General features: G+C 38.3%; 1 protein-coding gene across 1 annotated transcript in view; it reads left to right on the top strand.

Moving 5' to 3' along the window:
- Positions 1-14255, top strand: part of LOC122826250 (plexin-C1-like) — a 24740-nt gene continuing 10485 nt past the window's right edge. Inside the window, exons 1-21 of the mRNA XM_044107862.1 lie at positions 1-1359; positions 1852-1980; positions 2278-2412; positions 2491-2591; positions 2659-2764; positions 2847-3009; positions 3085-3187; positions 3547-3622; positions 3841-3882; positions 3990-4123; positions 4619-4798; positions 7136-7244; positions 7316-7492; positions 7576-7743; positions 9080-9176; positions 9255-9356; positions 10644-10747; positions 10826-10867; positions 10950-11074; positions 11549-11750; positions 13217-13363. Coding sequence (XP_043963797.1) covers positions 187-1359; positions 1852-1980; positions 2278-2412; positions 2491-2591; positions 2659-2764; positions 2847-3009; positions 3085-3187; positions 3547-3622; positions 3841-3882; positions 3990-4123; positions 4619-4798; positions 7136-7244; positions 7316-7492; positions 7576-7743; positions 9080-9176; positions 9255-9356; positions 10644-10747; positions 10826-10867; positions 10950-11074; positions 11549-11750; positions 13217-13363 — 3615 coding nt within the window. The 5' untranslated portion in view covers positions 1-186. The remainder of the gene's footprint in view (positions 1360-1851; positions 1981-2277; positions 2413-2490; positions 2592-2658; positions 2765-2846; positions 3010-3084; positions 3188-3546; positions 3623-3840; positions 3883-3989; positions 4124-4618; positions 4799-7135; positions 7245-7315; positions 7493-7575; positions 7744-9079; positions 9177-9254; positions 9357-10643; positions 10748-10825; positions 10868-10949; positions 11075-11548; positions 11751-13216; positions 13364-14255) is intronic.

A 14255-nucleotide genomic window follows, 5' to 3' on the forward strand; every position in this document is an offset into this window, starting at 1 on the left:
TGTAAAAATGTCATTCAAAAAACGTTCATTTCAGCCAGGTTTAACGCAGTATTTATTCACCTGAGGAGCGCGCGCTCACTCAACAGGTGTGCGTTTTTTTTCAGAGCTTTACCCGCTTTAAGAGTATGAACCGGGCAAATTAAATTGTGTAAACACGAAACATAGATACTAAAACCTTAATAAATTATGTGTTGTTTTTATTTCCGGTTTCGCTCATTTCCTCCCAATTTCAGCACTTCTTCTTTCAGCAAAGCCGCAGCGCATTTACGCACATTTCTATGGACACAGAGACCACAGTGCACTGCAGTCCATCAGTGTCTCACTGTCTCAGTGAGTCTTTGGTACAAGATGATCTTTTTTCTGTTCGGTCTGTTTTGCTCCATCTGGGGAGAACCTGCTCTATGTCTGGAGGAGTACAGAGAGTTCAACTTTACAGAGGACCTCCGTCAGCTCGCTGTGGGCAACAACTCTGTCTACGTCGCTACAGAGGAAAACTTTTACCAGCTGAGCCATGACCTGACTCTGATCTACAACCTGACCAACAGAGGAATCTTAAAGAGCGCCGACCAACTGGACAAAGAGGAGTTTTACAGAGACCCCATGAAGGCTGTCTTAAACGCAACTTTGAAAGTTAATGTTTTATTACCATTTGAGAAAAATGACACATTGATCAGCTGTGGTGTGACTGGAAACAAATTGTGTGGTTTCTGTGAAGTTCTGGACCTGAAGGACATTTCTAAGCTGGTTTACAGTGAATCCATCCAGGTGGGACCTCAGAGGAGCAGCAGTGGGTCTGTCAGCTTTCTGGTGGATGTGAAGGAGGATTCAGGTCAGACTGAGACTTACATTCTGACAGCGATAAAGAACCCTAGAGACAAGACAGAGTGTAGCGACGATTTAAAGACAATCAACCTTCAAAACACCAATCAGAAACAGCATGGAGATATATTTTCCTGGTCTGGTCGATCAGGTGATAAACCTGGGATCCAAACTGAAGCTGATGTAGAGTTTGTGGACGGATTCCAGATCAACTCAACAGTGTATCTGTTCTCCAACGTGGCATCAGGAGGTAAAACCAACAAAGTCCGTCTGATCTGGCTTCAGGCTGTAACCAGTAAAACTCAGACTCTGAAGTCTCTTCGTGGAGCGACTCTCAGTTCCTCTGGAGGTGAAGGCAGCAGACTGCTGGCCTCCTCGGTCATCCCAGGTGGACAGCAGGTCCTGTGGAGTGGAGTGTTCAGTGTGGACGGAGGAGAAAGTAACACTGAGCTGCTGCTGTTTGATGTCAGTCCTGATCTCAACAGGGAGATGAATAAAGATCCAGACTTTTATGCACCAGTGGACAAGCCAGTGAACCCAGTAAGTTGCTGTATTAAACATAATCTACTTTCAGTGTTAATGTTTCATATCTTGTTGTTTCACTGAGTCCTGGATGAATAAAAGTCTCCAGCAGAGTTTTGCACGACTCAGATCAGACAGAAAGAATATTCAGTAAGACGAAAGGTTGGATAATTTATATTTATTTATGAAATTGAGGTTGGTATGGTTTCATGGATCTTTTTTTTTTTTTTTTTTTTACTTTTGAACAATGTTGGTAATTTAAATACACATTTATTGTGTTCATTAACACAATTTTCAACTTTTTTTAACTTTAACACCTTTATGAATTTTGGCAGTGTCTACGTTTTTGTGTTTTAGTTTTCTGAGTGTCATTTTGGACATAAAATAAAGTTATTCAAATCCCAGCGTGGAACATCTATATCTGTCCCAAACTTTCTGTGTCGCTGTTTATAAAACTAAGTTTGGTGAAGAACAAAACAAAATGTTGAAACGATTCTCTCTGTTCCTCAGTCGGTTCCTGTGCTCCTGAAACACAAAGCTGTGCTTTTTAAACAGAACCTCATGAGTTCTGTTCTGGCCGTCAGGCTGAACGGCTGGATGGTTTTCTTCATCGGAACAGCAGATGGACAGATCATCAAGGTGGGTAGAAAACTAACAACTGAGAGGAAAAAATTGTTCTAGTAAAATAAGTAAACAGATTTGTATCATTTATGAACACAGTGACAATGTCACATTGATGTATAAAACAGTTTTCTAGTGAAACTGTTGAATTATTTTGGCTCTTTAGCTCATTTTTAAAATGCAACTTTTACATGTTATATGTTTTCATGTCGAATTATGAAAATCTTACCGACAACAAAGAAAATTACTACACAAGTGTTGAGGTTGAGCAGATAACCCCAACTGTATCTCCAACCTCCTTGTTGTTGTTTTCAGCTTCCTGTGGACAGGAATTATCAGCCCTCCTGTCCTCAGATCCTCTACAGAACCAGTGGAGACAACAAAGTGTTTCCAAAAGTCCAACTGGATCCAGTGGATCAGAAACATCTCTATGTGCCGTTTAAAAACCAGGTAGATTGGAGCTTTTTCATGTGGCGTTCACTTGCCCTGCCTGTTGATGTGTTTCTGAAACACGGTTTTCTGCTCCAGGTGAAACGTGTTCCAGTGTCAAACTGCAGAACTTACCAAAGTGTGAAGGATTGTCTTTCTGCCCAGGATCCATTCTGTGTCTGGTGTGTCTCTAAGAAAAGGTCAGAAATTCACCTGCAGCTCAATCCTTCATCTCAACTTTATGATGACACATTTACATTTTTTCAGCTGCTCATTTAAAGACGACTGCAGAGCTTCAGAGAGGCTGTCCATCCCTGATGAATCCAAGCAGAAAATAGTTTCTCACAGATTTCTGAAGGACTCCACAGGAGAGGTGGGTTATTAATTAATAAATTAATGACTGTATTCATCTGGAACTATCAGTTATTATCGTCTTATATTTGTTCTTTTCTCAGATGAAAATAATCATCCAATCACACCTGACTATAGAGAAGAAGGTTCAGTCTAACTTCACCTGTGATTTCTCTACAACCTCCAGCCAGCTTTGTAAAAAACAAGAACCAAAACCACAGTACCCACAATGCACCTGCATTCTCAATGACCCTTTCCCTGCTGATGGTCAGTGATGGTCAGGAAGTCTTTAAACATTTTGTTCCAGCTATTAAAGTTTTGTACTTTATCTTGGATTTACAGATCTTGACGTTACCGTGACGATCAGCCTTGGAGACACATTTCTGACAGAAAAAATAAAGATGGTCAACTGTTCCAGTATCCAGGGGCAACCAAGTTTTCACCTGTAAGTTCCTTTATCTTTTATAATACAGATTTAATAACAACTGATATCATCCCAAAGTCTAACAGTATAATTGAACTCCAGTGTTTTCATAACAACTCTACTCTGCATAAAATCTGAATAATACAAATATTGTAGCTGATATTTAAATCTGACAGATTACATGCTAGTAGAATCATCTGTTTCCTGTTGGAATTGAAAGGAAAGGATTATTGTTGAGTCCTGAGAAGCTTTATTATTCATAATGTTTCATGAACAGGAATGATGTCATCACTGCAGCTTGTTGTTTCTAGAAGAATCTGTATCATGTGTCATAATGTTTGATTAAAGCTCAGATCAAACTGGGAGTGTTTTCTGTCCAGGTGTCAGCGGTGCATCAGAGCAGGATGTGGATGGAGACAGAACAGCTGCTCCTGGGAAACTGATGCAGTCAGCAACGTAATCATGAAACATTTTATGACATTTAGATGAAATTCAGAGAAGTTTCTTCTCAGATAATGCTTGTTAGACATAATTACATTTCCTTAACATGAATATCTATTGTTTTTGTTTTTTGTTTGGTTGTTTTTTTACAGTTTCTGTGTTAAACTGGACTAATGTCATCTGGAACAGCTTCATAAAATGATCTGATAAATGTCATTTCCCTCTTTCTGCAGGACATTTGTGCAAACATTGAGCAGTTTGGGAGAAATTTTTCTGTGAGTCAGCATTTTTAAGTTGATCTGAGTTCAGTTATAACCAGCGAGTTATATTTTCAGTATAACTCGTTGGTAATGTGAAACATTTGTATTTTCTGCTCCTCCAGAAACCAGAGATCTCCTCCATCTCTCCCAGTGTCGTTTCTTTCTATGGCAGAAATCAGGTTGTGTTGTCGGGTCGGAACCTCAGAGATGTGACCAGAGTCAGGATTAAAGCAGACCTGGACTGTGACCCAAAGGAGTGAGTCGTTTTGTTCTTTACTACAGTATGTAAAAACATTATGTGTATTCTATAATATATGTTCACTCATTTTGTTAGGGCAAAGAAAGTTATTAAATTAAATGACTTTAAAATGTGTTTTCTGACTGAGAAAAATGTTCAGTAACTCTCCTCTCTAATAGAGACTTTTACATTATGTGGCATAAAAAGTGACACTTGTTCATCCTCTGTCTGATTGTACAGACATGAACTTTCACATGAACAGTAGCAGGAGCTTGTAGGCTTTGTGGTGACATTTCTGTTTTAGGAGATTTTTTTTGCTTGTTGCAGTCGGTTTTCAGAGTGAACTTGCTCACAGCTTATTGCTTGTTTCATAACTAGTTACTGTATTGTGATTTTTTTGGTGTAAAGCATTATGAGTTGCCTTGTTGCTGAAGTGTGCTATACAATTTGACTTGTGATGCACAGGATGCTAGTTTCTAGTTTTCAGTTTGTCTCTCTGTGTTCTCTGGTCAGATCCCCGGTGTGGAACAACAACGGCTCCAGTCTGACCTTCCATATTCCCAGCACAGAAGCTAAAGGTCTGGCCAAAGTCTGTGTTCTCCTTCCAGACGGGAGTTGCCACGGCAACTTCACCGTCACCTATCAATCATCACCAATCTGCACTAATATTACACCAAGCAGCAGCTGGAGAAGGTATTTAAACTTTTTTTGCAAAAAAAAAAAATAAAATATAGATTAATAATTTCTAGCATCTGCAGAGAACCATTTATTTATTTATTAAACTAAAAGTTTATCTGTAGGCCAGGTAAAACTTCACACCTCCAGATTTTTTTGTTGGACTTCTTTAAACGTATACAGAAGAAATTTCTTTATTGCTTCTGTATAATTTTTTTATACAGAAATTTTTCTGTTTAAGGAAGCCTGTATACTTGATATTCACAGGATTACACTGCAAAAAAAAATAAATAAATAAAAAAAACTCTTACCAAGTATTTTTGTCTAGTTTTTGTCTAGACAGATATAAGACAAAACTAACTTAAAAATAACTTTTCAGTAAGACATAGGAGCTGGTTTTAAATCAATCTTTGAATATAAATGTAAAAAACAAATGAGTTAGCTCCACTAGTAAATATTTTTACTTGTAATAGAAAATTGTCTTGTTATAAATGGAAAAGAATCTGCCCGTGGAAATAGAACTTTGTATCTCTATTCAAGAATTATTGAGTTAAAACAAGCTCACTTATCTTGCTGAAAAGTTACTTTTACGTCGATTGTGAATCACTTCAAGTGTAGAAAATATACAGAAGTGCTTGGTAGGATTTTGTGTTTTTGCAATGTGCTGACACTTCCTTTCCACTTGGATCTTACTTTTGCTCTTCATCAAGGGAATAAATACATTTCATCTGAAACAACTAAACAACCTGTGGTCATCTGAAATGTGAGCAGTTAAACCCAGCTGAGAAGGTTTTTGAACAAACAGATGTTTACCTGACTTCCACTTTCATTCCCAACTTGTTCCTTTTTTTCCAAAAAGAACAATAAAAACCACAGACCCCCATTTTTTAGTTTGACCCCCACTCCTTTGTAACTGTTGTAATTTACAGAAACTTGTTGAAGCAAACTGTTGTATTAACAGTTACATGTGAAAACTGACACTTCCTGAACAACCCATTTTCACTTCAACATTACTTCCCCTTTAAATGCAACGACTCTGAATCCATTAGTTACTCTGCAGTCTCAGAAACATAATGGACTACTTCATTGTAAAAATAAGAATACCATAAACATTGGTGTTTCTGTCATTTAATATTTGAATTCCTGCAAATGAAAAGCATTCATTGAATATTTTCTACATCTGGATGTCTTTCAGCTTTTTATTATTTGACATACTTTTTTAATATGTCAGCCAGTATTGTAGCTGGTAAAACTCCTGAGGAGGAAGTGAAGCACCATGTGCCCAGTTCAAAATGGATTTGGACAATTTATTGCACGTCTTCCTCTTCTTCCCCCTTTCCTGTCTGCCATCTGTCAAATGAAAGAGGCCAAAAAATGGAGGAATTGAACAAACTACAAGAACTTCAGAGCAAGAAGCTAAAAACTTTAAAGTCTTCTTAAGATATAGAATTTCAAAAATGAAGAAATTACTTTTATAGACCAAGTTTGACAACATGAAATGAGCTAAAAGATCTCAAAACCAACACCCGTCTTCATGAGTCAATTAGAGGTCAAACCTAGAGTGACCGGCAGTGATGACTCACCCAGGAAGCTACAAAAGAACCAAGAACAAAAAACATTTTGAGTCTATAACAAAGATAAAGGTTATAAGACCAAAACCTCTGCAGGGCAAAAGTAACACAATTTGTTTTTTAAAAAAAAGTAATCTTGATGATTTAAGACTTGTGAAAACTGCTCTGTGGATTGGCAAGATGTGGGAGGTGAATGTCAAATTAAATCTAACTTAAAACTAGCAGAACAATTCAAAGAAAGAATCATACAGAGTGTGAAACACGGTGGTGGTAGTGTGATGCTTTAGGATTGCTTTTCCGCTTTAGACAGTGGATGAGTTGGTGGAACCAAGAGTTTCTGCTTCCTGCTAGATGGAGAATGACGAGGCATCAGTCTGTGACCTTCAGCTCAAGTGCAGTTACTGCATTCAGGACAGTGACGTAGACAAGCAAAACCACAACTGATTTTACTTGTTGCCTGTTCAAAGTCTAGATCTAAATCTGACTGAAATGTTGTGGTGGGACCTTTAGCACAGTGTTCATGTTCAAAAACCCTCCAGAGCAGCTGAGTTAAAACAGTTCTGCTAAGAGGAGCAAGTAAAGTTATTGTTTTCTTATATAGAGCCAGATTGGTGTGTTTGAAAACCTGAACCATTTAAATGTGACAAAAACAGAAACACAAAAAAATTATGAAATAGTAAATACTTTCTAATCTACAGTTAGAAGAGTCACAGGTGGTACACTGTCAAAAAACTGGTCAAATTAAAAGTGAGTAAAGTGTGTTTGTCCTCTCTGTGTCCTCCAGTGGGGGCAGGATGATCACTATTTCTGGGACTCACCTGGATTTGGTGGAGGGGATCACACACAGCCCCACCCAGCAGGAAGTCATGTCTCCCATGAGCAGCAGCTATCAGGTAACTGCAGACAGAAACTCTGTTATCAGCATACAGTGAACTACATCATGCTACATTTTTATTTTCAACAGACTCTCATCTATGAAACACCTGCAGCCAAGAACCCTCTGGTGTCCAGCAGCACCGTGTTTCTGAAAGTGGTCAATGTAACGTTGGCATGCTCTAAGGAAATAACTTACTATCCTGACCCAGAGTTCTCCAGCTTCACAGCCGTGAAGGAAAGGGAAGATGTTCGCATCACTATTCAGGTAAGGCCTTTTCTGTTCTCCTTTGTTCACTCAGACATGTTGATGTTACATTAATGAAGGGAAATCTGGTTTTGTTCTTTCAGAAAAAGGCTGATAACCTGCAGATGACAGGAGCAGAGCTGTCAGTTGTGGGAATTCAGGATGAAATTGAAAATGCCTGCATCATAAAACCCGAAGAAATCAGCAACAAGACAGAAACCTTTATCTGTGAGATCAAAGGACTGCAAAGCTCTGACATTGATATGGTCAAGGTGAATACTAAATTCATGGTAGTATAAGTTTAATCATTTGAAGAGCTGTTGGAATCCTGTGTTTTTTAGCTGCAGCTACAACAGTTTTCCCTGTCAGTCTCTCACATTACTTGGTTAACTTGAACCAAGAAACAGGACAGAACATGTTGATGGAAGCAGATAAACTAAAATGACTATAATTTTGTGAGAAAACTGGGCAAATTCAGAAAATAAAGTCAAACCAGGAACAGACAAAGAAACAGAAGAAGAGCTGTAAAGTTATTGACACAATGCTAAAAAAAAACTTTTTAACCAAATTGAATAATAAACAGCTCTTGACTGCATTAGTTGAAAACTGGAATCAGTTGGAATGTACAGTATCTGATTGACGTAGAATGTGTCTGTTTGTACCAAACTTCCTCTTCACCACTTGCCCATTATTTCAAATGATTAGTGGTTGTTGTTGGCACTTGTGGAGGCACAACTAGTTATTTTTGTTCAGGGAGGTTTTATTTTCACTTTTGAAAATAACAAAAACACCAGATCAGATTCTTCTAGAAGCTAACCCAGTGATTATGTTGTAAGAATGTCTCTAGTTTTCTCTTTATGCTTTATGTGACTGATGCTTTAGAGAGAGTTTTGGCTTTATAACAGTTTCAGCATTTAGCCTATTTAAAGCTGTAACATCCATTTGTTCTATGAATTATTGGGTAACACTTCATTTGAAGGGGTGTGTATAAGACTGACACGAGACTCATAAACATGACATAAAATCTGCAGAGTTTCACTCAGTGTCGGATCACCAGGCTTTGCTTGTACCCCCACCAAGCTTAGAATTGCTAATTTATTTTGGTGTTTTTTAATGTTTGCTTTTTTTAAAAAGACTTTATAGTTGGTGTTTGGTTGTTAATCTTACAGTCTTCCAATAATGCAATAACTATCAAGTGATATTTTCAAATTTCCTGTCAACTATAAACATGTTACCTCATAAACATGGCGGTCAGCTGGATGAATGACTGACGCCACGAACATCAGACTTAGCAACCCTGATTATGAACATGAATGACTCTTCATAAATATTTACAACTGGTGTCATGAAGTGTCATTCAGTAAATAATGACACTTTTAATGCAACGTTCAATTAAAACTTGCATTAAAAGTCATTTAAAAGTGCCAACTTTGCATTACAGGTGTCATTATTTAAATGACACTTTATGACAAAAGTCATAAACCTTCATGAAGACACCACTTCATGTTCAAGACGGGAGTTATGTCATACTTACCACAGTCTCATGTCAGTCTTAAACACACCCCTTCAAATAAAGTGTTACCAACTACTGATTGTGGTCTGTTACAGGTCAAATATGGATATGAATCTATAACACTGAACAAATCATCTTCATTGTTTTATGTAATACTGCTGGTCATATTCCTGATCCCCATCACCCTGGTTGGTAAGTGCTCCATGGTTTAGGCCTCCTCCAACAACACTGCTGGAGATTTCTCTTTACGTGTCGGCTCCTTCATTCCAGTGGTGTTTTTCGTCTACCGAAGACAACGGCAGCAGTTCACCGTTAGGATGAACAAGTTGATGGAAAACCTGGAGTGTGACATTAGGAACGACATCAGACAAGGTCAGTCCTTTCTTCTGAGTCTGGCGTTAGGTTTGCTTTTTTTCTCTGTTACCTCCTACATTCACCAAGGCTTAATGTGTATTAATCTGATCCTAAGCTTGGGTCAGTTAGTTTGGCTCAACATTATTCATACCGTTGGTGGACTTAGGTTCTAAGTAATAGTTTAATTTGTTCAACATGTTGAAGAGACCCAATCATAGAACCAACTCTGGCCTTCCTCTTCATGAGGTTGTCATAGAAACAGTGTCTTCAGTTAGAAGCCCTTTCAGTTTGCTGTAATACTGACTGCTACAAGAGATTCTTCCTTCCCACAGCCATTACCATCTGTAATAACTCTTTAGAGAATCATGAATAGATAAATTGAGTTTCCCTGTGGGATCAATAAAGCATTTATAATCTGAATTGATTGAGAACCAGTGGAGGCAGCTAAAGATTGCGGTGTGTGAAAGCTGTCATGGCACTAAAGATTGTTCCACTGAACATTGCGATTGCTAAATGAGTTTTGACTCATAATTTTTATATAATATAAATGAAAGCAGATCATATTCATAATCACTGATCGTTTCATTATCTCTTAGAAAATGCCCATCTCATTTCATATCAGAAACAAACTTCCTGCTATAAAGTCAGTATAACAACCTGATGTCCTTAGAGTGGATTTGTTGTTGTTGTTTGTTGTTGTTGTTGGCTTAAGTCTTTTTCAAAATAGAATTTCAGATTAATTTTATTCATCTCTTCAGATGATTCATGAACCTAACTGACTGAAATAGATGCGGTGAAAGGGTCATATTTGCTGTTTGTTTTCCCCTGCCTTCCATGGAGACGGAGTGGGTTGTGTTCTGGTTCAACGGGGAGAACAGAAATAAATCTTATATTAAAGTTTTTCATGTTAACACACATTCTGTGTGACATGCTGCCTGTCCAGTGAATCGGCTTCTGTTTAGAGCTGATAATGAAACATTTACACACTTTATCCTTTAACCTCTTCACTTTCAACTCTTCCACCTCATTGGGCATCTAAAACAAACTCAGTTCCTTTTCGAAGCGCTTCCTTTTTTCACAAGTTAAAGTTGCACAAATTGGCCTGATGGTAAACGGAAGCCATTTTCAGAAACTCATGCTTGACTGCAGCTTTTGCTGAGCTGCTCAGATATAGTATCAATAAACCTGGTGATGTTGCAAACTGATTGTTGCGTTTCCGTGTTACAAGCTGATAAGAAGGAGAAATGTTAACCGTTCTGTGAGTTGTTAGTGTTGCCTTTCCTCCACTGTGTGTTTCCTTCACAGGATTTATAGACCTGCAGACAGAAAAGGCTGACCTGATGGAAAACGTCGGAGCCATTCCTTTCCTGGACTACAAGCACTTTGCTTCCAGAACCTTCTTCCCTGAGGTAAAACCAAGCCCTGTGCTGCGACACAAATCAAACCGATACCCTGGGGATATATAACAGTTACCTTCTGTTTTCCAGAGTGATTCTTTAATTAAGCTGTGCGTCAAAGACATTGGTCAGGTAAGCGTGGATAACAGCTGTGTCTCTTTGGACGCTCTCACGCAGCGTCACTGACGTTTGTCGTTGTCTGATCTGGAATCAGGACGTGGAGAAGATGGAGCTGGATCAGCACTGCCAGAGATTCTCCAGCCTGATCCAGGACCAGCTGTTTCTCACCACTATGGTGCACGCGTTAGAGGAGCAGAAAAGCTTCACCATCAAAGACAAGTAAATCTGATGAAAAATAGAACCCTTATCACTGCAAAACACATCAAATCTTACCAAGGAGGTTTTGTTTCTTGTGCTTGAAATAAGACAAAACTAACATAAAAGTAACATTTGTGGAAGATACAGGAGCTGGTGGGTGCAGTACGTAATTTTTGTTTTTAAAAAAAACCACACACACAAAAAAAAAGTTTCTTAAAAAACATTAAACTGTCACCATGTGGTTATGTGGCTCCTCCTGAGCTACTATTACCATCTAAGACCCGCCTTTTTTGGATACTTTTTAATCTATACTTAATCATTATTCACTTAAAATAAGCTCCTATACCTTCCAGGAAAGTTCCTTGTGAGTTAGTTTTTATCTTATTTGAAGTGTACTGAGATATTTGAACTAAAAACTAAACAAACAAAAAACAGTACTTTGTAAGGTTTTGTGTTTCTGCAGTGGACGGTTCAGTTTACATCTCTCTCCTTCAGGTGCACACTTGCGTCTTTGCTCACTGTGGCGCTTCACGGCAACCTGTCGTACCTGACGGAGGTGATGGAGGTGCTGCTGAAGGACCTGATGCAGCAGAACAGCGCCACCACTCAGCCCAAACTGCTGCTGAGACGCACCGAGTCCACGGTGGAGAAGCTGCTGACCAACTGGGTGTCGGTCTGCCTCTACGGCTTCCTGCGGGTCAGTTCAAGAAAACTGTCCCAAACCAGCCTGATTGTTCCTGTGTAGACTGCTATGATCCCCGTCAGATGATTCTCACTCATTTATCTCCATCTAAGACTTTTGATGCACATCTGATGATTTCTGTAGTTAAGATGTAAAATAATTGACATTGATCAGTGAAGACACTTTTTACAATCATGGCAAAAGAAATACTGAGAAACTCTTTGATTTCTTTTTTTTTGGCCTAGAATTACAGCTTAAAACATCTATAAAAAAACAAACTACTTCCCTGCTTGTTTATAGGAAACGTGACTGTGGCTACAGACAGTTTCAGGTATCAGAGGGGACATAAAATTAGTGCATCGTTCAGTGTCTTCATTTCTTATCATAAATTCTGTGAAAATTGTCTGTCTGGTATACTGGGCTGGTAAAATGTCCCCCTTCAATACAGATTATCTCTGTTTTTGCTTGTTTGTCACACTTCACAGTGAATTGTGACATTGTGTAATATAAAGACTTTTTTATATCACACAATGATAACTTAAGAAAATCAGCAAATGAAGTAAAGATATAATAACGATTTAATTTACGTAGAGATAAATCTATCCAGACCAAACTGGCCTCCTGAGAAAAATCTTCTATCAAAATAAATGCAGCATCTAACTTTGTCTCACTTACTTCAGTTAAGATCAGTGTTCATGACGCAGCAGTAACAAAGAGAAGTGACTAAAGGGCGTCAGATCTAACACCAAAACCGTCGCTCGACATCCGCTGAAGAGAGCACATCGTTCCGTCTCACTAAATCATATTTACAATCACAAACACCTTTTAGAAAATGAGCTAAAATCTGAACATTTTGGGAGGTGTGTGTCCTGTTACATTTTAGAAATGCAAAAAGAAAAAAGAAGAAGAAATAAATGAAGATTTTGGAGTGGCCTAGTCAAAGTCTGGGTGTGGATGCTGGAAAACCTTCCAGTGTGGCTGAAATAAACCAATTCTCCAAAGAAACGGCCTAAAATTTCTCCGCAATGATGTAAAAGATTCACCACCTGTTAGCTGCAGCACTTAGCAGCTGCTGTTACCCGGGTGACGACCAGTCAGAGGAGCCATTTCCTCTTTCACATATATAATGCCATTTGGTTTGGTTCACTCTTTTTTGCTCTTAATAATAATTATTTGAGCACAGCGTTTTCTATGTACTCAGGTCATCCTGGTTATTAAAATCTGTTTGTTCTGAACTTTTTCAGATAAAATAAGTGCAAAAAACTCACACAGCTTTTCACAGCTATATATGTATTTATTAACGTGTCTCTAAGCCGGCTGCCAATTCTGGCTGACTATATTCTAAGTCCAGCTTTTTGTGGAACCACAGGAACCACATGCAACTAAAAGCTCAAAGTAAAATCCAGCCTGCACAGACCTGATGTGTGTAACGTTAGCCAGCTGATTTTCTTATTTTTGTTTTTATCTCTGGCGTCGTGCAGGAAAGTGTTGGGCAGCACCTGTTCCTGCTGGTGAGCGCGCTCACACAGCAGATCTCCAAAGGGCCGGTGGACTGCGTGACAGAGAAAGCTCTGTACACACTCAGCGAGGACTGGCTGCTGTGGCAGGCTCAGGACTTCAGCCAGTTGGTACACACACACACACATGCGCGCACACACACGCCAAGGTTGTTATAGCTAACTGAAACTAACAAAATAACAAAAACTGAAATTGAGAAATGATTTTTGTTAACTGAAATAAATAATGTTTATTTATTAGCCTTTTGAACTGATATGAAAGTTTTTACCCCGCCTCCCCAAACGTTACGATACGCCTTGCTCCTCTTAGAGGCTCTGATGCTAGTCTGTAAAACTGCAATGGTAAAAGTATTGAGAAAACACCAGTCAGTTGGCTGTTCAATGTTAATATGTGGTTCCATTTAAAAAAAAAATGTATCTTCAGTTGAGTATTCATTACCCAATCAAGTTATATATGAACACAATAAAATACTGTGGTTCATTTTTAGAAGCAGAATTTTAAAGAAAAAGGTCAAAGTATTAAAAACCTTCTATTACAAGTTATGAAAACTTAACAAAAATAATAACTAACGAAAACTAGAAAACACTCTAACAAAATGTAACAACAAAATTAAATCAAACTGTAATGGAAAACCCAGAACTATTTTAATAGTGGTATTTATATGACTGCATGGCCTCATGGTTCATGCTAAAACTCTGCATGGTTCTCGGCACGGCGGGCTGCGCTTCCACAAAGCGATGCTTCTTAATTCTCTGTTCTGCTTTTGATTCTCTGGTTTGGTGAAAACAGAACTACAGTCTAGATCGAAAGCTGTCTAACAACTAAACATTTTCAAATAGACTCATTTTACACTTTTGTATTTATTCTTTCTTTTTACCAAGTGTTAATTTTTATTATTGGAAAGCTATTAAGGTTTCAGTATAATCACTGAAGTGAATGCATTTATGGAACTAAGCCAACTTATTAGCAGGAACAGGAACTGATAACAACTAACTTCCTCTC

This window comes from Gambusia affinis, linkage group LG23 (assembly GCF_019740435.1).
Source record: "Gambusia affinis linkage group LG23, SWU_Gaff_1.0, whole genome shotgun sequence".
NCBI lineage: Eukaryota > Metazoa > Chordata > Actinopteri > Cyprinodontiformes > Poeciliidae > Gambusia > Gambusia affinis.